General features: G+C 42.8%; 2 protein-coding genes across 7 annotated transcripts in view; one reads left to right on the forward strand and one right to left on the reverse strand.

Moving 5' to 3' along the window:
• The window catches only part of PPFIBP1 (PPFIB scaffold protein 1), a 172501-nt gene that overhangs the window by 63723 nt on the left and 86714 nt on the right, over positions 1 to 22064 (forward strand). The gene's annotated exons all lie outside the window — the stretch shown is intronic.
• On the reverse strand, positions 14897 to 16262 carry CUNH12orf71 (chromosome unknown C12orf71 homolog). The gene is given in 3 exon segments (XM_028113300.2): positions 14897 to 14946; positions 14949 to 15210; positions 15732 to 16262. Coding segments are annotated over 3 exon segments (843 nt in total).

Consider the following 22064-nt stretch of genomic DNA (forward strand, 5'->3'; position numbering starts at 1 on the left):
GACACATTGATTTTAGGTAGCTAGCTGATTTGTCTGCCTCAGCCTGATCGTCTGAGCATGCTAGTCAGGAACAGAGGAAGATGTTTTCTCAGATTGCTCTTGAGGGTGTGGCCAGGTGGAACCTTCTCTGCTCTGTGTGTGGTGTGGGAGGCTTGCTCCCCTCGGAGCAAGGGCTCTGGATGGATACAGAAAGGGGTTACAGAGAGGAAGAGAAACTAGATCCAGAAGAGATAGACGTCTGGGCTACCCTAGAAATCATTAGGATATCTCATCAGCCAGATCAAGAGCTTGGAAAACTGACAACCCAGGGGAAGAATCTCGGCCGTGAGACCTAGAGAGTTTGTGGAGATGAATAAAGAAATAAATATTGATCCAGGCAGGCAGGCTGAATCTCAGAAGGAGCTCTCAAAGCATTTTCTGAACAAATTTACTCTGATTTTGTCAAATTTCTTTTTAAGTCTAATTTTCTTTTAAGGAAGCTTGGAAAAACCAGTCCCTAATGTATGAATCTTGAGCCAAGATGGACTTAATCAGTAGAATTACCAGACTGGGGGGGAGAAAATATGTATTTTCAAACAAGTATGGAGTGTGGGCCTGGGGGCCTTCCTATGTGACCATTCTGTGTTGAGGTCACAGCTCCACTGCTTTCTTTTCCCACGATCTCTCTGGATTAGCTTCTCCTCTGTAAAACAGGGATATTAATGTGCCGATCTGATAGGTTTGCTGAGACAGTTTGCTGCTGTAGCATCAGCACTGTGCTTTTGGGTGTGTTGCACTAGCACTAAAAATAATAGTCATTATTCCTACTATTTTTCTGAATCTTATTATTATGGATGTTGCCTGTTTGACTGTATTTATAGGAGTTTTCAGGTAATTTCTTTTAAAATATAAGACTAGTTTCTTTTTTAAGTATGGTGAAACTAATAAATATTTTCCTACTTGCCCCGCCTTAAGCTGAAATCAGAGGGAAGATGAAAGGAAACGTTTGTCCATGGGTTCTTGGCAGCCCCCCCCCCCCCAGGGTGAGTCAGTGAAGACACTCTTGGTTGTTGGAACTGCTTTACTCGGTTAGTTCAAGAAGAGGCCAGTGGAGCTGAGAGTCATGGGGAAGTCGGGTCATTTTGCACAAAGGAAAATCATAATTTTGTTTGAGAAGAACTGACTTAATTCTTGCCAGGCATTTTGCAAACAAGTTACTGGGGGGCTTTGGTGGGAGTCTCTGTGGGTGATTTACTTTTTTTTTTTTTTTTTTAAGATTTGATTTTATTTGAGAGAGAGAGACTGAGAGAACGAGTGGGAAGAGGGCAGAGTGGAGAAGCAGACTCCCCGCAGAGCAGGGAGCCCGATGCGGGACTCGATCCCAGGACCCTTGGATCATGACCTGAGCCGAAGGCTGATGCTTAACTGACTGAGCCACCCAGGTGCCCTCTGTGGGTGATTTACTATGCACCACCACACCCAGTATAGGGGACGCATCCTAACTGGTTGGGGTTGGTGAATCTATTCACCTGTTAGTGATTCTGAGCTAGCTGTTGGGGCACATGGTGTAGATTAAGCTCAATTTTGCCCTTGGTGAGATTATGATCAAACGAGTGAATAATCTAGTGTTCTGAAAAGAAAACTTTTAGAGTGACTTGAGCAAAGAGAACATTCTGAAATTCTAGTTCCGACTTTTCTACTAACTAGCTATGGCACTCCACTCTGTCATTTACCCTGGGCCTCAGTTTCTTTGTCTATCAAATTGGGAAGCTAGTTTAGATTGGCATTTTGAGGCAGAGCGCGGTTCTGTGAATTCTCTAAATGTAATACCTAGTTTTGGGTGTATTTGTGTTTTTCTAAGTGCTAGATTCTTTCACAGGTTCATCCTAAGCCAGAAGTTCCTTTGACTTCAGATTTGGGTACTTAGGAAAGTGGGTGAAGGAGTGGTTTCAAGATATGACCTAAGTTCACAAAATAGTTAATATCCACAGCAGATAAAAAATTAAATGACCGAAGTCTTGTGACTGACTTAAGGCTATATGAGTGTATCTAGATTTATTTTCACACCCAACATTTGCTTTAATGAGCTCTAATACACATGTTCTGTTCATTTAAGGGTGTGTATATTTACATATAAGCTGCATAAATAAATGTATTTAAATAAATGGCATAGCTGGATTACGAAAGCTGTGCTTGGCCTTCTCTCCTATCTCTGTTTAAATTCTCACGTCCCACATGACACAGTTGGGAGTGTCCCACCCCCCAAAATTGGATTTGTTTTGTTGATCCGGACATCAAAGCAAACATTAATTTAAAAACACTTGATAATTGTCATAGAAATGACATTGGATTAATAGAATAAGAATAATTAGCAAATCATGTTATTACTTATTACTTTTAAGTTCTGACCTCTGTCCTCTTATACGCAGGGGTATCTACATGAAGCTGATGCAGGAGGACATATAGGGAAGGATTAAACTAAAGACGTTGGGATGTTTGTACTTCCAGTCATTTAGATGTTCTGGCAGTTGGCAAACAGAAGAAATAGCATTTGCCTCAGAGCACAGGCGACACCCTTGTCTCTCCGTTGTGGTCACGGTTCTCGAGATCACGGGTGGTGGTGGCGAAAGCTGTCTGGTTCTGCTTTGGAGGCTGAGTGGACACAAGAGTGAGGTGGGGCCTCTGGTCTGGCTTTGTTGCTGCCTCCTCTCCAGGCAGAGGAAGGCGGTGGGACTCTCTGGGTCATTAGGCCTGCTTATGGCGTCACTCCACCTTGTCATGTAGTGGGTTTTTTTGGATTTTGTTTTGTTTTGTATTAGGTTTTATTTATTTACCTGAGAGAGAGAACGAGATCGAGAGAGAGCACAAGCACGGGGAGGGATAGAAGGAGAGAGAGAAGCAGACCCCCCACTGAGCAGGGAGCCCGACGCGGGGCTCGATCTCGGGACGGTGGGATCATGACCTGAGCCGAAGGCAGACGCTTCACCGACTGAGCCACCCAGGCTCCCTCATGTAGTGGGTTTTGAGCAGGCGTTTGGTGTCCCAAAGAAAAGCAACCCCCATAGCTCTGTTCCTTTGGGCTGTCTTTGTCCATACCCTGGTAATCTTTTTCACTTTAATCATCATACGGGGGTCAAAGTTTTCTGTCTCGCAACTGCCTTTTGGGGACCAAACATTCCCTATTCTAGGTAAATTCCTACTACACATTCTCAAAGTGCTGCTGGGGGTTGGTGATCTTACTTGGAATCGTGTCACATATGTGTTTTGTCTTGAGCTTTATTGGTTCATTATAACTTGAGGCAATCATGTAAATGAATTTCCATTATGAGACTTACAAAAGATTTTTTATTTCCATTTCCCCCCCCCTCTAGTCATCTCTCCCTCTTCTACCAAGTATCTAGGATCTCCTTTACAATCAAGGGGGGGTGTGGTTGGGCTTTTAGAACTCTGCCTTTAAGCAGATGCTTCCTTTGTGTGTGAGGGTGTGGATGGAGTTTGAGGGCGGCTTGAAGCTGTTTGCTCGACTGGGCCAAAGCCACAGCCGTCTTTTTATTCTCGGTTGCTTTGTTTTCTCCCCACCCCTTAGGAAACTGGCAGTTAGTGACTTTGATTTTTTTCCTCCTTGATACAGATATGCAAGGGTGCAACTGTAGACAGAGAAAAAGGAAATGTTTACACATTTAGCAAATAATCAAAATATGTGGAGGGTGTGTGTGCGCACATGCCTTTGGCTCTATAACGAGACAGGTGGTGTGTTGTTCATTCAAGTGCTATGCATGTACGTATTTAATTAGAAGCACTTAGCACTTCTGATAGTACTTAGGCATATAGTCTCAGCAGCTTTTTAAGAAGGAAGAGGGTCCGAGGGAACTTTGACTCCCCTGTAGTGGATCTGTGGGTTAATATTATGGCATTTTTTGAAAAGCATGGTTCTGGCCCCAGAATTTCAATCAGCCAAGGCTCTCCACGGTTTAGGGAGCAAGGACGTGGGAGAAGGGATTTCAGTAGTTCTTAAATCTATAATGTAGCAGTAGCTCAAGGCTTTGTGCATCATAATCAGTGAGGTGAGGCTGTGTCCCCAGGGTGTGTTGTGTGTTCCTTGAATGCCAAGATGCTGCCCTGTGCTTGACAAGGTACAGCCCAGAGCTTGTTCAGTCAAGAGGAGACTTAAACTAGGGGTGTGGTAATTTACAGCCATTCTAGCAGGACCCATTAGTCTTTAGGCAAAAAATAAAACATGTTATCTCCTGAGATTATGGTAGCTTTCAGAGCTCGAAATAGCCTCGACAACTTCCTACGACCATTACCTTGAACTGAGGTATAATCCCTCACCAACGACTGATTTGTCAATACCATGCATTAATTATATTTATCTTCTGTGTTTTAGTTTGTACTTCAAAACACAAATTGTCACTGTACCATCAACTTTTCCTATTTTTATGTTTGTTTTTACTTTATTCCTTACCTTTGTGGTAGTGGTTCTGTGCTTGGTTTTAGATACATAGGCTATTTGATACTGTGATATTAAGAGATTTTAGAAGAAAAGGTCATCAGCTGTCTTTCTGGGCTATTCTGGGCATTTTGTCCTATATTTATTTTGGGTCCAGCTTTTCCTGCCCTTGATTTCTGATTAGCTGTTCCTCCTCCTTGCCTTGGCCTCTCATCTTGCTTGGAAGCTTTTCAATAGGTCTGAACTTGGATGACTGTTTTGTTAAACAAATAAACACGATGTCAACCTTGGCGGGGGGGGGGGGGGGGGGGGGAGGCGGGGAACACAGGATGGAACTTTCCACGAATGCTTCTGGTTCTAATGCATGGAATTTCTGGAGCCGGGTCGCCAGCTTCCAATAGGACGGTGTCCAGAAGTTGTTTCCTGCTCGAGGGGATTAGCTTTTACAAAGGGAAACGTGAATCCTGGGGCGTTCGCAGAAGTTTTGGATGATTTGTGGGATTTATAGTGTCTTGCAATTTGTAAATTTTTTTAAAATTAAAAAATGGATTATTTGCATAGAGAAGGGGGCTTTTTGGTTCTTCATAGTGGAAATGGGTCCTGAGTGAGGTCTGGTGTACAACACCCCTTTCTGAAACCTTGCACCCAGATGGAGCCTCTTGTGTTGTTGGGATAGTGAAAAAAACGACCGTCAAGCAGGAAATAAATGGCCTTCCGAGGAGTAGCAGACCTTCAAATGTAAGATTTCTCCCAGCAGAAAATAGTGACACCCCAAACACCTATTTACATTGACCCACCCACAGCAGCCCCTAGCCTGTTGGCCCTTTCTCTGGTCTCCCCTTGTTAGCCAGAGCAGCAAGCACTTCTCTGGGAGTCTCGGTCCGAGTGATTCTAGAGGGACAGAAAATACCCACTAATTCTACCCGAGTGTTGTAGGATTCAGAATGTGGTTTCCTTTTCCTCCCTTTGTGGCCCTCCTGAATCCTCAGAAGGTGGCGCTGAAAAAAATCGGTGTGTTATGTGTGGTTGGTTGGTTGTACTCTTTACTTGATAGAATACAGTCGATTCTTGTTATTTGTAGTAGTTACATTCTATAAAGTCACCGCAAATACTGAGTTAGTGAATACTGAACCATTGACCCTAGGGGATATATACGCTTAGGTTCCTGTGAGCCTCTGTCACAACATTTTCTCAGTTGATCAATACATAGCCTTGTATCTTTTTTCTTGTTGTTTTAAAGATTTTACTTATTTATTTGAGAGAGAGACAGAGAGAGATGATGAGCAGCGGGGAGGAGTAGAGGGAGAAGCAGACTCCCCGCTGAGCAGGGAGCCTGATGTGGGACTCGATCTCAGGACCCTGGGATCACGACCTGAGCTGAAGGCAGACGCTTAACTGACTGAGCCACCCAGGCGCCCTGCATAGCCTTGTTTCTGTTTTTTTAAGTCACCTTATTTAATATCATTGATTCATTAGCACTGAACTCACAATCAACAGCGCTGTAACCCATGCCTGAACAGAGCTTATCTAACGTGTTTATAGTATAGTATGAAATACGTGTTTACAGTATGAATGCTGATCTGAAACAAGGCAGAGCATTGCTTTGTTCCGCCTCAGCTGGGACCATGCTCACAGGCCACTCAAATGTTTTGCTGCTCTGTGCATGTCCGTGAATGTCCATTGAAAACACCGCTCATACTGATTTTGGGGTTGCAAATGAATTTTAGCGAGTGGGCACATCCACAAATACCTATTATGTAACATAAGCAAAGTAATCCCAATTATTGCGGCAGGAACCCTTTTCAGTCCAGCTCTGTAGTTCATGTACCAAACCAATCATTTAAGATAAAAAATTGAGTTACAAGTTGGTATTGTGACCATTATCCAGAACACATTTTTAAACAGCCTCGTGTAAGATGAAGACCATTACGGACAGCTTGCCCAGTTGGTCATTCCTGTTGTTGAGCAAATGACAACACCTCTGCCAGGCTTTGAACACCTAGAGGAAAGGAACAATGTCTTGTGTATCCCCCTGTCCTTGGCCTGGAAGGTGATAATGGCCAGCACATGGTGGAACCCCAGTGAGGGAAGGCTACTAAAATGAATGGATGAATGAAAGAGCAAGGAGAAGTCTGCTTGGTAATGCCTGATAGTCTACTTCAGGGCACCTGAAGAGTATGATGCATCTTTTCAGCTTAGATAACGTCCTGTCTCCTGCGTTTATTAAATTAACTCATGTAAATGCTTACTAATTGTCAGAGAAAACAGTGTCTGGGAGCTGATGCAGCACGGAGGGTGTTGCAGCTGGCCTGAGAGAGGAACAGCAGGACCGCCAACCATACTGAGAAAACTGCTTAAGGACTAAAACTGCATTTTAGTCCTTCCATCTCACCACGCAGCCTGGCTGGCCGTTTTTTCTTTTCTTTTTTGCTCTTACTCCTACTGCCAACTTCTCTTCAGGCCCACTGCCACACTGCTGTGATTAGAAACCTTTCTAGAACGTGGATTTAATCATCTCAATAGCTTGCTTCAAAATCCCATTCTCCCCAGAAGATACAATTCAGAACTCCTTCGTGATCTGGCTTCCATCCCGGCACACTTCCGATTTTTGTCCCTTACCACCCTGTGCTCAAGCAAAACTGCACTTTGCACGGTTTGCCACGCATGCCTTTTAGGACTTTCGCTTTTGCATAGGCTGTTCCCTTTGCCCGTGTTGTCTGCTCCTTCTCCCAGATCTTCCCCTTTGCTGTGTCTGGCAAGATGCCCATCCCCCCGACAAGTACGAATCCTTCAAGGGAGGGGTCTATCAACCATCTTGGTGCGCAGCCTCTAGCATGTTATGTTCCGTAAATGTATTTGAATGGGTGAACGAATCTAAACATTATCTGGAGGATTTGGAAATATGAAGACTTAAAAAAAAATCTTTTTGAAAAAAGGGAAGGTAGAGTATCAGTTTCTACTCAGACAAATAGAAAGATGTGACCGTTCACTAGCTTTGTCTGTTATACAAAACTGAGCTTTTCCACTCAGGAAACATCTACACTACGCCACGCTCCCTGGCCCCCAATATAAATATCCAAGGACTAGACTTAATTAAAGTAGAAGCTAGTTAAATTTTATATGAGAGGAAATGGCATGCAATTTCAGATATTATCTGTTTCAATTATTTCCTGCAGATAACCATTCATTTCACCATTTCATGGAGCTACCATGTCCAAGAAACTGGGCCAGGGGCTTTGGAGCATGAAAAGATAAGATAAGAAGAACACAGGGGCTTTTGTCTAGCGGGAGAGAAAGACAGGGCAGCACATTTCTGTAAAACAGGATAAAACGTACACGTATTACAGGGAGTGCTGTGGTAGCACAGAGGAAGGTGAGATTATTTCTAGCCTGCTCACTCCCGTAGAAGAGCTTGAATTTATTTTTTTTAAAGATTTTAATATTTATTTATTTGAGAGAGAGAATGAGAGAGAGAGAGAGAGAGAGCATGAGGTGGGGGAGGGTCAGAGGGAGAAGCGGACTCACTGCTGAGCAGGGAGCCCGATGTGGGACTTGATCCCGGGACTCCAGGATCATGACCTGAGCCGAAGGCAGTCGCTTAACCAACTGAGCCACCCAGGTGCCCCGAAGAGCTTGAATTTAACATGAACCTTGAAAGGGTGCATTTAGGAGTCGGTAGGTAGCAGGGCAGACTAACATGGTTAGGGCATTTGCAAAGAGAGGGGACAGTATAAGCAAAGCACTAGGGCAGAAAAGTACAAGGTATGAGGCGCAAGTGCAGAGCATTATAAAATAAGACTGGAAGGGCGCCTGGGTGGCTCAGTCGGTTAAGCGACTACCTTCGGCTCAGGTCATGATCCTGGAGTCCGGGGATCGAGTCCCGTATCGGGCTCCCTGCTCAGCGGGGAGTCTCCTTCTCCCTCTGACCCTCTTCCCTCTCGTGCTCTCTATCTCTCATTCTCTCTCTCTCTCAAATAAATAAATAAAATCTTTAAAAAAAAAAATAAGACTGGAAAAGTACATTGGGATTTGATTTTAGAGAGATTTAATGACAGTTTGCTTGGACCTAATTCTGTAGGCATAAGGAGCTGTGGCAGATTTTTAACAGGAAGATTTTAAAAAGGAAATATGTGACAGCAACTAGCAGCAGCTAAAATTTGTAAGCACATATTGCATGCCAGGCACTTTTTCTAAACCCTCACCACAACACTTTGAGATTAGTACTACTAGGCTCATATTTTATAGATAAAATGGAAAGCCCAGAGAGGTTAAGTAACTTCCCAGCGTCCACAGCAAATAAGAGGTAGACCTGGGACTTGAAGCCAGGAAGTTTTATTTGAGAAATTTGGGTTTTGAACCTGGTATTGACGAATAGGATTCAAGGAGTCTCTGAGCTTTCTGAATTATTTGCGAAGTGTTAATATATGTGAATGTCTGATTTGTTTAAGGAAAATCTATAGCTTTAATCCTGTAAGAGGACTACACCAAAAAATGTTAATAAGGACTCTAGAAGCACCCTGTTTTGCTCTCACAAGTTCCCTGGTATATTCAGTGCATTATATGGTGATTGTATGCTTATGCTGCTTGTTAGGTTTGAAAAATCAAAACACTCTCTCACTGCTGAAAATAAAAGGAAATGTTGAAAACAGTCTGCAAGAATTAGTACTATAAAGTGGCAGGCTGTTCCTTGATTTGTGAAAAACAGAAAATGTCCAAGAAGGTCTTTTTTGAAGGTAAACATGAGCTATCCAGGCCTTGGGACTTTTGTGATAACTTGAACGAGAAGAGAGCCTAGCTCTCCATTTGGCAAAAGTTATTCTTTTAAATTTCAACAAAAGCTAAATAAACTCCTGAAATCTGAAAGTGTTTAAAAAATGCCTATATGCTAGTCTGCTTTCAACTGGATCAACTTACAGGTAGAGGGACTTGTGGGATGAATATTTATTAACCCATGAGACTGAAAATTCCTTGCAGCCTGTGGTGAATCGAAAGGCAGGTGCCAGTATGAATGAATGAATCCAGATTAGAGAACTGCCTAGCCTATATCATTTGAGAACTCAATACCTAAGTTTCATTTAAAGATTTTAATGCTTTAAATATGTACATCTTTAAGATACTATTATCACACAAGTATAGCAAATATAGTATTTTATTTTCATAGCAAAGTTCTGGATTCCCTGCTTACCGGAGTTTTTCTTAATATTTTTCCCATCTTTGTTTCTCATTTTCTATTTTATATTTTTTTCCTGGTCCATTTGAAAATAAGTTACCAACACCGTGATGCTTCACTCTTAATTTCCTAAGAACCAAGGACATTGTTTTACGTAGCCATAATAGCCTTACTATTCACAATAAAATGATCTAAGATACAGTCCATATTCAGATTTGTCCACCTATTAAAAATTTTTTTATCATAGTTTTGAGAACTTGATGAACGATTCATTGAAGGATTATCAATAGCAATTGGTCGTCATGTCTCTTTGGTCTCCTTTGTGAATTGTCTGGTCTCCTTGACTTTTTTCTCTTACTTGGTATTTCATGATGTTAACATGTTTGAAAAGTCTCAGGCGGTTGTCTAGAAGAATTTCTTATATTCTGGATTCATCTGACTGTTGGATTCCTCATGGTGAGATTCAGGGTAAACACACAGTGCTAACAGAAGGTACATGCATGATGTTGGTTCGGCTGAATTGAATCATTTGGTTAGTTAAGCTGGTGTTCACCAGTTCTCTCCATTGTAAAGGTACCTAATCCCTGTGATAACTAATAAATAGTCTGCCGGGTAGTTCCCCGAGACCATATACTTGCCTTGTTCTCTAAGAGCCCATTCACCCAATGGTTTTAGCATTTAATTTTTTTAAAGTTGTTATTTAAATTCTAGTTAACATACAGGGTAATATTAGTTTCAGGTGTACAATGTAGTGATTCAGCGCTTCCACATAACACTCGGTGCGCATCACAGCAAGTGGGTTAGCATTCTTTTTTGATTCTTATGTGCATCTGTTGTTATGGTGGTGGTTGTGATAGGGTACTAACTTAATTTGTGGTCACTTTGCTGGAGAAAAATTCTCCTTTTCATCCCATGCCTGTTTGGGTAAAACCTAGGCCCCAAAGACAGAGGGGCAGTGGAGGTGATGAAAGGGAAACATAAAAACAACTTTCCAAGCCTGTATTAACGATGAACTTGAACTCGTCGTTGTTTTCCTTTGTGAGTGGGTGCATGGGAAAGTTCTGTGAGGAGAGGGAGATCTGTTTAGTTGTGGGGATTTGCACTTAAAATAATCAATCTTTATTGATACAGATGAGGACAAATGAAGTTAAATTGCCATTGTGATTTCCTTCTAGACCAAGAGAATTCAGTAATGAGTTTTCATTAAGCAGCCATAATCTGAATAGATATTTGATGTGTACCCTCCCATTTGAAAATGCCTCAGAAATAGTTCCTTGGGAAGCATAGTAGATTGAAATCCAAAGGGCATCAAAACCATGGAATTCCTTTGAAAGGTGGATTAGTCAACAAATTGTTTGGTAGGGGAATTTCTTGATCTAGGTTTATAATCCTTTTGGGAATTCATCTTAAGGCTTTTGTACCCACCTGACTCATGACTGGCTCGCTGAGTGATTGGGTGTTATCTGATGAGGATCTTATTTCACTTTTGTGAAAGCAGGGTGTTGTTCTCTTTGTTGGGGGATGAGGGGGTGAGGGGGTAGCGGGAAAAGCTTGACTCCAGGCAGTGCAATATAAAGCCTCCTCATCCATCTTGAAATTAGAGAGTACACTGCATGCAGTAGACCTTCCACTTGCAACTCATAATGAAAAGACTTATTTTTGAAGCAGTTAGCTATCCCTTCTGCCGAAACAAAACCATTCTTAACTCTTGGTGTGGAAACCCTACCAGGCAGTCTTAGGAATTTGTTTATAATTTGTTTCATTTTTCCTTTCATTGTTTGATAAGAGGATTTTGGACACTGTTTTTGTGACCAGGTAGATCTAGACCTCTGTATCCTCGGGAGCCATGAACTTTCACATTACGTTAAGTCTGAAGAAAATGATTTTGCCTTTGTTTTGCTGGTATGGTACACACACTTTTTTCTCTCATTGAGATCCTACTGAGTAAGAAATTGACATGGGGCGGGCTCTAAAATTTACATTCGTCTATCTGATTCTGTGTGTGGAGAAAGGTGAATACTCTCTACGTTTGCTTGATAAGTTTTCACTGTATTCTGGCTCATTATGTTATAGATTCTAGAATATGAATATTTAAGGTAATACTTTGCTAGTTCGAGTAGCTGAGCTTTAATGGGTTTCAAGGTTGAGCAGTTGACTTGAAGGAATGGTTTTAGTTTTGTGTATTGAGATAATGGGAGTCCCAGAATGTATTGGTTAATTCGATTTGCATGTGTTTGCATTCGATGCTTAAGGTTACAGCAAAGATAGGATCTTTCAGTGACCACTTCCGTTTTGCTCTCAGTCCTTTTGATGTATAGTGGGCCTCCTCCAACCCCAGCCCCATGTATGTGGAAAAAGAGCGGAGAACCTGGTCATAGTTAAGCATGTAGCTAATAGCCTCATAGCATATTTGACACAATAATGAATGAGGAGGTATTGAAATAGTTTCTATTTTTAAGCACTTTGACTTGCTTTCTGAGATGTAGCATGATAACCCTAAAGAAATTTCAAATTCTAATTCTTTACAGAGAATATTTGTTGTAAAGGCTTATAAAAGACATTGTTTGAACTTTAGAGCTAAACCTCATACCCATCAAGCAGGTTTATATAACACTGAAAAATAAGCACAGCTATGTAAGAAATCTTGCTAATGAACAGGGCTTCTTATTCACCATGGGCCATCTTTTGAGGTAGCTCATTTTGGTTGAGTTTTTCTTAGAGCTTGGCTTAATTATTAGGGAAAAAGTTAAAATAACAGAGCTCTGGTTACTAGTGCCATGGTGTTAGGAGATGTCATCTTTTAGGCATGTCATACATCTAGTCTACAGCAACATTAAGGCTCCATGTATGTTTGTTGAATTAACATTTCAAATTAGTCGCTAACTTCCCCTGGTGTTATGTTTCTCAGCCTGTGGGTCATCACCTCTCTTGACCTTCCATGGATTTCTGTTTTCTTCCTGCCTCCCCTCTTTCTACTCCCACGCCTGCTCTTAACTCTGTCCGCCCTAACTTTTAACTTCAAGAATAGCAAATCTAAGCTGTTGTATTTCACTTTTTAAAAAATTATATAGGAAAAAGTTGAAAGAAATAAGATATATTAAAATCATTTTAAAAATTCATATAGCCAGACCACTCCATACCAGACACTGTGTTAGGATCCTGCCGTAAAAAGGCACTAAGAAGTTAGTCTGTAGGCAAAATAGTTACATGAAGAAACTGAAAAGTACAAGTCACGGGGTGAGGGTGGCAGGATGGGGACTGGGGGATGGCTTAAGGAAGGATGTGGTCAATTTTAGCTGGAAGGATAGTTCTTGGCCTCATAGTAACTCCAGAGTAGAGTCTTTAAGGAAAAATTCCCCAGGGAGTGTGTGTGTGTGGGGGGGGGGGGGGACTTGAAAAGGCAGTGGGGGGAATTCTCCAAAAATGGAGAAAGTAATCCCTGTGTTTCGTGTGTTGGCCCTTACTGTTGGGGAATGTGGTGAGTATAGATTAAAGGAAGATCTGGAAAGGGCAAGGCTTTGTGAATGCTACTAGATGTGGTGGATATGCTGTAGTTGGGGAAGGAGGTGCCTGGGTCGGATCTGGAGGGAAGGGACCGAAACTCATGAACAGGGGCTGGTAATGGGACTCAAAGTCTTGGTGAAGTCAAAGAGAAGTGCAGGTGGAGGAGGGCATTGGAGGGAGCCAGTCAAATGGGAAGCTGTTCTCAGAGAGTTGGATAAAGTGAGGAGTCTGTCTGTGAAGAAGCTCAGGACGTGACCATGAGCATATATTGCTAAGAAGGCCCTGTTGTTTGATTTTTTTCCCTCCCATCATACTGTCATTCCTTGGGAAATATCATCCCCACTGTCTCTCACACGTAACCAGTCAGGACTGCACAATTTAACACCACACCAATTTATCCAGCAGCTTCAAGTCCTCCACCTTTAACTCAAGCAACCTCAGACACGAAACTTTTAACAATCCACCTCCTCGTGTTGAATTGATTATTTTTTAGGACTCAGTGTGTACCTCATACAGACTATCACCTGTAACCTGTTCTAGTCATATGTTTACATGGCTTTATCTCTTGACTAATGAGCTGCCTGAGCCCCAAGGATGGACTTTGTTTTTGTAAGTTGGAAAAGTACTTGGCACTTCTATGTGCTAAATATTTGTGGAAGGAAGGAAAAAGAGAAGAAAGGAGAAAAGGGAATTGAAATTGAAGAAAGGGAGGAATTTGAGACCAAAGAATCCCATGCTTTAGGCACATGAACTCTGCAGGTCATGTAGGCTGGTAGCAAAAGCTGAAGAAGGAGGGCTCTTGGGTAAGCCTGTGGGTGGATAAGTGAGAGTGGTAGTGGTCGTGGGAAAGGGAGTTGATCTCAGTAAAAGGGAGAGGTCAGAGCAAAAGGGTGAGAGATGAGTGCAGTCTTCCTTAAAGAAGTTGAAATTTAGAGGAAAGTTTACCTCCAATTGTAAAGGAATTTCAGAAGACACAGTGGGGAATGGACTGGGAGAGGATTGCTTGAGTCAAGATCTGCAGATACCCATAACTTTGGGTAAATATTGCTTCTGTGTGGGAGATATTTCAGTGAGAATTACTCTTAAGCTCTCACTCTGGGATGCCCCTGGGATCGAGTTTTCTGGGGAGATCCTCTGGAAAATGAATAGCGGCAGCAACAACGAAATTATCATTATCTCATTCGTTCTCGCAACAACCCTGTGAGGTTCATATTATCTTCCCCATCTTCTGAACGAGAAGGGTTAGACTTGGAGTGGTTAAGTAGACTCCCAATCCTCACATACTTCCTGAGCGAGCCACTTATTCTAGCCAATGCAGCGCACACTCGAACCAGTCAGGTCCCCTGGGAACATCAGATCCGCCGTCTGAACTCCTGAAACACTGCCAAACTGAAATCCGCTTCCTGAGTGACTCAGGAAGTGACTCTGTCACTTCAGTGACTCTGCCAGTTGTTCGAGCCCTAGAAGTTCAACCCAAACCATACTACCATCTTGGGAATCTGATGGGTTATACTGCTGCCTTCTGAAAATGGGCATTTGGGTTAATATTAAGATGAAAATATATAAAAATAGAGTAAAATACAGTAAGAAGGGAGGAGGAGAGCAAGAATGCCTTCAAATTAGGAAGGACAATACTTCTTAAAATTCGCAGAGAATATTCGTCAGTCTTCTAGACGACATACAGACTTTCAGCCTGCGTCACGATGGTGGGCTAGAAGAGGAAGACATGGATAGTAAGAGTATGTGTTATATTTATTAGAAAACAACTCATGGGGATTGTAGAATAGGGGCTATCAAAAGGTTAAAACATCTGGCGATAGAGGGTGTCTTAACTCGAGGGCATTTGAGGTTGGATTCTCTTGCCTCTGTGAGAGAGTCTTTTCTTTTGTGCCAGCTGTTGGGGGCTCTCAGTGGCCTCCTCGGGGTGTGGTCTCCTGAGAAGCGAGGTGAGGACTTGCTGCCTTAGCCAGCGGAAGACCCCCCTGAAGTTCACACAGGAGAGGGCCCGTGTGCTAGAATGAGCGTCCTCCTCCTCCGGCTGGCCCGATGAGACTGAGGAGGTCTCTGTAGTGCTTGTCCTTTGGCTGCCAGTTGTCTGGCTTATCATCTGCCAAGAAAATGAAGGAGTTAAATACGCATAACCCAGACAACAATGGGGCCAATATTTACCCACTTACCGAATTCAAATCCTTGTCAAAAATAATCCAACTATAAATGCAAAATTTTAATACGTCAACAAAACACACAGGGCCGGGGGTGGGATGGGTATCATAACTGTTAGTCTTTTCTTAACTTCCCTCCCCTCTTTCCTCCTTCAGTGCTCCTCAGCATTTTCCCTTCAACTCTACCCTGACCCCTTTCCTTGCCTTCTCTCTCCCTCTCCGGGCTGAGTCAGACACTGAGGGAGGCTGGCCTTGCTTCAGAGCAGGGAGTAATGCTCCATGCATTTCAAACTGCCCCCCGCCCCCAACCAGGTCCAGCCCCTTTTTGCCTGTGAGGCATCTCTCTGCTCACCTCAGCAAGTTCATGTTCCCGAAGTCTTGGAGGAATCTGTGGAAACTGGATGATCCCTTTATGTTGGCAGGCGTGGGGCAAGTCCTGACAACTATCATGTTCTTGATGACTGACCTGAGCTATGTGTGGAGGGGAGCTGCTGCACAACTGGAAATCTTCCTCCTGAGCAGATCCAGGGAAGGCAGAGTCACCACCTTCCTCGTCTTTCTGATTTTCTAGAAATTTCTCAAGCTTTTGCACTAGACTGTCCAGTTTGCTGAGAGTCAGTTGTGTGTTCTCTTCAGGGTACTTGTCTATCCACTGATGCCTTCCAGTTATGTCCCAACTAGCTGTGGAGTCTGAATTGTTAGAGCCTATGTCAACATCCCAGGCCAGGGTGATGCTGAGTTTGCAGAACTGCTTTGGGTCGTCCCGAATTTGGTCTCGTCTCCTCAGGAGTCTGTCTGTACTCTCAGTCCTCCACGTCCCTTGGATAGGAGGGACAAGGGTTGAAGGACCCTTGGGAGACACGTGTTCATAGGAGGTGGCGTTCTCATAAGAGACGGTGTCGTCCCAGGGGAAATAACCCACAGAGAGGCTCAGGTTTGATTCAGAGCTGCAGGCTGTGCCGTCTGATCCGTCGTTGCTGCAGGGTGAGTGTGTCATGTTGTTCAGGAATTCGAATCTCAGGTCTCCCTCAACTCAGGAATCTTCGAAAGAAGGGAAAAAATAGGTGGGATTGTGGAGGAGAGGGAAGTCATGGTACTTAAACAGTAACATTATTCATTCCTTTTTCTATTTGTAACTATGCTGTTCCGGTAGAAGTTCTTCCTATTTTTGTATTCTTTAATGAAGGACAAAAAAGGCCACCCCCTCCCTTGAAGAAATGTCTTTCTTTGTATGGCAACCCTCTCAACTAATCCTCTGCACCTGCCACCGCTCGTCATCTGTCTTGCTGCAGTTGAAACAACTTGCGTTTTAAAAGAAAAAATGATCATTGTATAAAATTTGAAAAATACAGAAAAGTATGAAGAGGACATTAAATATGCTTATGATCCTCCTGTCCAGAGATATGGATAACCATCCCTGAAAACATTTTGGTGGATTTCCTTTTCTTTTTCTTTATATGTACATATATGTGTACCCGTGTATTTGTACATATACATACACACATATACATATATGTGGATGTCACATCATCTATTGAAGCTAAGATTATTATATTTTGTGGCATACCCTACAGTAAACATGTATATGGCTATTTTGTCATTTTTAACGACTTTCTTATTGATGACCAGTAAGTGGTTGTTATTGTTTTAATAAATCTTCAGTAAACCCCCTTATCAATAAATCCTCATGTCTCCCTCTATATATCTGTGGCTTTAATGGATCAAAGATCACTGATAGATTAAACTGGAGTTGATATCAAATTGCTTTCCAGGAAGGTTATAGCCATTTAGATGCCCATCCTCCCACCATCTGTTGGCACTTTTTAGTGCAGCTTTTTCCGTGATGCCCCAGTAGGTACGTGGGGATGGAAGAATAACACACACACACAGGCGTACGCACACTCTGTCATGCCCTGCTCTGGTGACTGCCCACATGAAAAAGGTGCCACCGGCTCCTGAGCCCGAAACTGGGGATGTTAGAAATCCTTCAGGTCCTGACTCGTAGTGGCTACAAGTCCAACTGCCAGAAGTCTGTGTTCCGGGACTGTTGGTTACTATGGCAACACAAGGCCCCAAGTTAGAGTCAGAAATGTGGGAAGAGAAAAAAAGGATAGAAAGCCACAAGAGCCATCCCCTTGCTTGCACACTATTCTGTGCTCATCCCCTCTTGGGCTAAAGAGGATCCCCCTTGAGGGCAGAAGAACAAATGCGATGGCAGGTCTTTCCCTCCCGTCACGTGACTGTGGAAGATGGCTCCTGTCTTAAGGGAGTTTAGAGCCTGCTTGCTGAGGCGGACCTAAGCAGCTTGTTAAGGACAGAATGGTAAGTGCAGCAACAGGATGTAAAAATAATGTCAGGCGAGAACGAAAGGCGGTACCTCACGCAGCCAGGGTGAGATTGGGGTGGTGATATCCGGAAAGGCCTCCTGGAGGAGAGTACTTCTGATCTGAGTATTTATGAGGGAGTAGAAGTTAGTGAAGTAAAAGGGGTAGAGGGGCGCCTGGGTGGCTCAGTCGGTTAAGTGTCTGACTCTTAATTTGGGCTCGGGTTGTGAGATCAAGTCCTGTGTAGGGCTCTGCGCTGAGCGTGGAGCCTGCTTAAGATTCTCTCTCTCTCCCTCTCCCCCTCCCCCTGCTCGTGCTATCTCTTTCTTAAAAAGGTTGGGGGGTGGGTAGAGGAGTTGGCGGAGAGGGCCTTTCCGACAGAGAGGACAGCTTGAGCAGGGACCCCCAGGTGAAAACAGCTGATTGTGTGGGGGAGATCAAGCATGATGAGGTAAATGGGGGTTGGTGAGATCATGGAAGGCTTTCCACCCCTGTTAGGGAGCTTAGATTTTATCCTGTAAGGCTGTAGTCAGGATGGTGGTATTCATTTATCAGGCATTCTTCCAGGTAATTCAAAATATATTGAAATACTTGGCACGATTAAAACAAAACTTACAATGGACTCGGCAGCATGGATGTTTATTGGTTGACTTTCATGAGAATAGGATCAGTAGGTTTGCACGGGGCTGAGGAATGAATGAGAGGAAAGAATGTGAGAAAGTGAGTACGGACTATACTTTAGAAATGTCTGAATGAGAAAGTAAGAGAAGGAAGCAGAGTCGAGGTTAGTTTCTGCACGCACTCCACAAATATAAAAGGGGCAAGGAATCGATACCGGGGGGAGAGTTTCAAAATATAAGAGATTGCTGCTTTTGGAGAGAGTAAGGGTGGGATTCCTGGCATGGGTAGAGGGATGGGTTATTCCCTGATATTAGAAGGAAGAAAGTGAGGATGGATATAGAGAAATTTGTAAGAATGCAATGCTGAAGACCTCCATTTTCTTCTTTGAGTTTCCCAGCTAGGCTTTTGTCTTATTGCAAGATTAAGTCTGCATTCTACCCCAATTCTGTCAACTGGAAAGATCTCTGTCCAGTTCTGTTAACTGCCTCCAGTAACATGAGGTGTCTTGGTCCTTCTAAAATTGAAAGCAGTATCCCTTCTGTTTACCAAGCCCTCCTACTTCCCAGGCTGCTCTTCCCTTAACCACTGTTGTGAACCCTTCCCTTTCCAATGGCATCATGAAATTATTTGGGAATTGGTCAGATCATAGCTCCACAGTGATCCAATCTGGTCACTTTGCCTTCATTGCTATAGTGTTCTCAGTGGGTAAGCCATAGGTGGAGGTAGTAAATCTTTCATTGTTTCCAAATGTGCAATTCTGAGGACAAATGTGGGTCCTATAGGATTAAAGGCTCTCAGTTGCATAGACTAAACCAAAAAAACTTTTCTATAGCAAAATCATCTTGATAAACTCGGTATAGCAACCTCCAGTCTGGTGTAAACTGTGAGGCTATATGATACTGCTTTTTGGTCAATTCAGTGATTTTCAGGAAGGGACTAGGGCACCTACTCCGTTTCTTAGAGATAAAGCCCATGTGTACTTTGAACAAGTATATTCTTAAATTAACATTGCTTAGATTTGCTTTTGGTCCATTTTGTAAAAGTTTTAAATAGCGTTAAGAGAAACCATAAGGTTTTTATATTTATCAAAAAAGACGCATGGATTTAAACACACACACACACACACACACACACACACACACACACACACACCAAAAAAAAGCCAAGAAATACAAGTCTGACTTAAAAGAACCTCTCAACTCATTGGAATCTATCAGTTGCTTAATATCCTTTCCAAATATTTTTCTTTCTTTATTTCCTTTTAACAAGATTACATTTTTTTAAAGATTTTATTTATTAGAGCGTGCACAAACAGGGGGAGGGGCAGAGGGAGAAGCAGGCTCGCCGCGGAGCAGGGAGCCCGACGCGGGGGGCTCTGGGGGCTTGATCCCAGGACCCCGGGATCACCAGCTGAGTCGAAGGCAGACGTTCAACCGACTGAGCCACCCAAGTGCCCCTAACAAGATTACATTTAAAGCTTGCTGTGGCTCAGGTTTTTCGCTGTTGTACTGGTTTAAATTTTAGGTTCTGTTAAATAAGATTGATTTTAGGCAACTGTGTTTCAGGTGATGGAGTTGGGGAGAAAAACCATTATCTTCTACCCAATGGCTGGCGAGTGACCACAACTCCTATTAGTGCCTGGGGACCTAGGTTAATCCCAGGGGGGTGGAATCAGGACCTACAGACTCCCTAGGTTTTATTGAGCATTTACTACATCCCAGGTCCTGTGCTAAGCACTTTATATGTTTGTTTAATCCTCACAGCAGCCCCATCAGCTAAGTGCCATTATTTGTTCTATTTTACAGATGAAGGAACCAAGGCATGAGCAGTTATGTAACTTGCTCACATTCCAAGATCGTAAACCCTAGACCCTGGATTTAAACGTAGGAAGTCTGGCTCTAAAGCCCATACTCTTACCCTCTACACAGTCTTGTCTCTCAGGGGACTGACTGCCTCCCTCCTCCCTGGAAGATCCCTGGGAGAGTTGACCCAGCCCAGAAGCAAACCCGTGTTCTGTTTCCTTGAAAGAAACCACTTTGAGTGGAGCTGTGTGTTCTAAGAGACATGCAGGAGGTGTGTGTGGTACGTGGGACTGGCCCAAAACAATGGCATCCACATTTGGGGTGGGCCAAAAGATTTAAAATGGGTGTTCAACTTCCTCTTTGGTATAATGAGCCCTGGATCACTCTGCTCTGGCTTTTTATAAAAACCCCTGTGACTGCCTCCCAGAGCACTGGGAACCTAGAAAAGCATTTGTGAGTAGCTTTCTTTCCGTGAAGGTAAGGGAAAAGCCGTTTGTGTTACTGTTACCCATGGAAATGGAACACTTTGAACTAAATATAAACATTTAAGTTGGAAAAATTATTTCCCAGCCTAAACCACCAACATTTAGAGTGATCCTGAAGATAAAAGAGTTTCAAATGGGGGGAGCCTCAGAAAAGATTTGAAAGTTTATTTATTTATACACTGTTCTCTCTCTTCCGTATTTACATATACATATGCAATTGATACTTGAACAACACAGGGGTTAGGGTACTGACCATCCCCCCCACAGTTGCAAATCTGAGCATAACTTTTGGCTCCCCAAAACTTAAAATACTAATAGCCTTAAGAGATATTATATTGTATTGGGAAAAAAAAAGTCCATGTATAAGTGGACCTGTGTAGTTCAAAGCTATGTTGTTCAAGCGTCAACTATGTGTGCATATGCATACATATATTTCACTTTAATGTACAACTGTGATAGTGAAAGTCTCTGAAACTCACCTTCTCTTGTCCCAGAAAAAAAGGGCATAGTTTGATATATATATATATTTTTTTTTTCATTCAGCCAACCTTTTTCCGAAGAAGCAGTGACCTAGAACCTCTTTAGGATGCCATGATGAGCAGTGTAGTCAATTCTAAAAGATGGCTCAGCTTTCACCTGTAGTAAGAGATCAGGGGATTTTTGGTTCTTAATTAGCTTTTATTAATTTCTTTAAGGCCTTGATTTGATTTGCTGGTCAAGCTTCTCTTGGATCACAGTTAATCTAAATATAACATGGCTCATCATCACCTTTTCTCTTGAAGTAAAATCATCCATAGTAAAACCTCCTGAGATTTTTAAATTTTTTTATTTTTTAAAAAGATTTTATTTATTTGAAAGCAAAAGGGAGGTGGGGGAAAGGGAGCGCAGACTCCTCACTGAGCAGGGAATCCAACCCACGGCTCGATCCAGGACCCTGGGATCATGACCTGAGCTGAAGGCAGACACTTAACCGACTGAGCCACCCAGGCGCCCCTAAGATTTTTTAAATGATAGTATGTCATGAATTTACAATGTTGGGCCTGAAGCTAGTAATAATGGTAACTTTAAAAATTGGAACACTTCCTAAAATCCACTTGGCTTGATAGAATTTGGACCTAAATATACGGAGTAGGAAGTTTCTAATTTAGAAGTTAAGCTACTGTTAGGGTTAATTTTGTGTGTTGTCTTCACCAAACCACAGGGTACCCGGATATCTGATTAAATATTTTTCTGGGCGTGTTTGTGGAGGTGTTTCTAAATGAGATTAACATTTGAATGGGTAGACTGGGTAAGGCAAATAGCTCTCCCCAGTGTGGGTAGCCATCAACCTAATCTTTTAAAGGCCTGACTAGAACAAAAAACTGAGTAAGGAAGAATTTGTTCTGACTGTCTTTGAGTGAGGACATTGGTCTTCCCCTGCCTTTGGACTCAGACTGGAGCTTATTCTATCAGTTCCCCTGGTTCTCAGGCCTCTGGCCTTGGACTGGAACTATACCACTGGCTCTCCAGCTTTCAGATGGCAGATCTTGGGACTTTTCAGTCTCCATAAATGCATGAGCCAATTCCT

Source organism: Eumetopias jubatus, unplaced genomic scaffold (assembly GCF_037043125.1).
Source record: "Eumetopias jubatus isolate StellerSeaLion01/CBP00866 unplaced genomic scaffold, mEumJub1_p1.0 scaffold_8, whole genome shotgun sequence".
Taxonomy (NCBI): domain Eukaryota; kingdom Metazoa; phylum Chordata; class Mammalia; order Carnivora; family Otariidae; genus Eumetopias; species Eumetopias jubatus.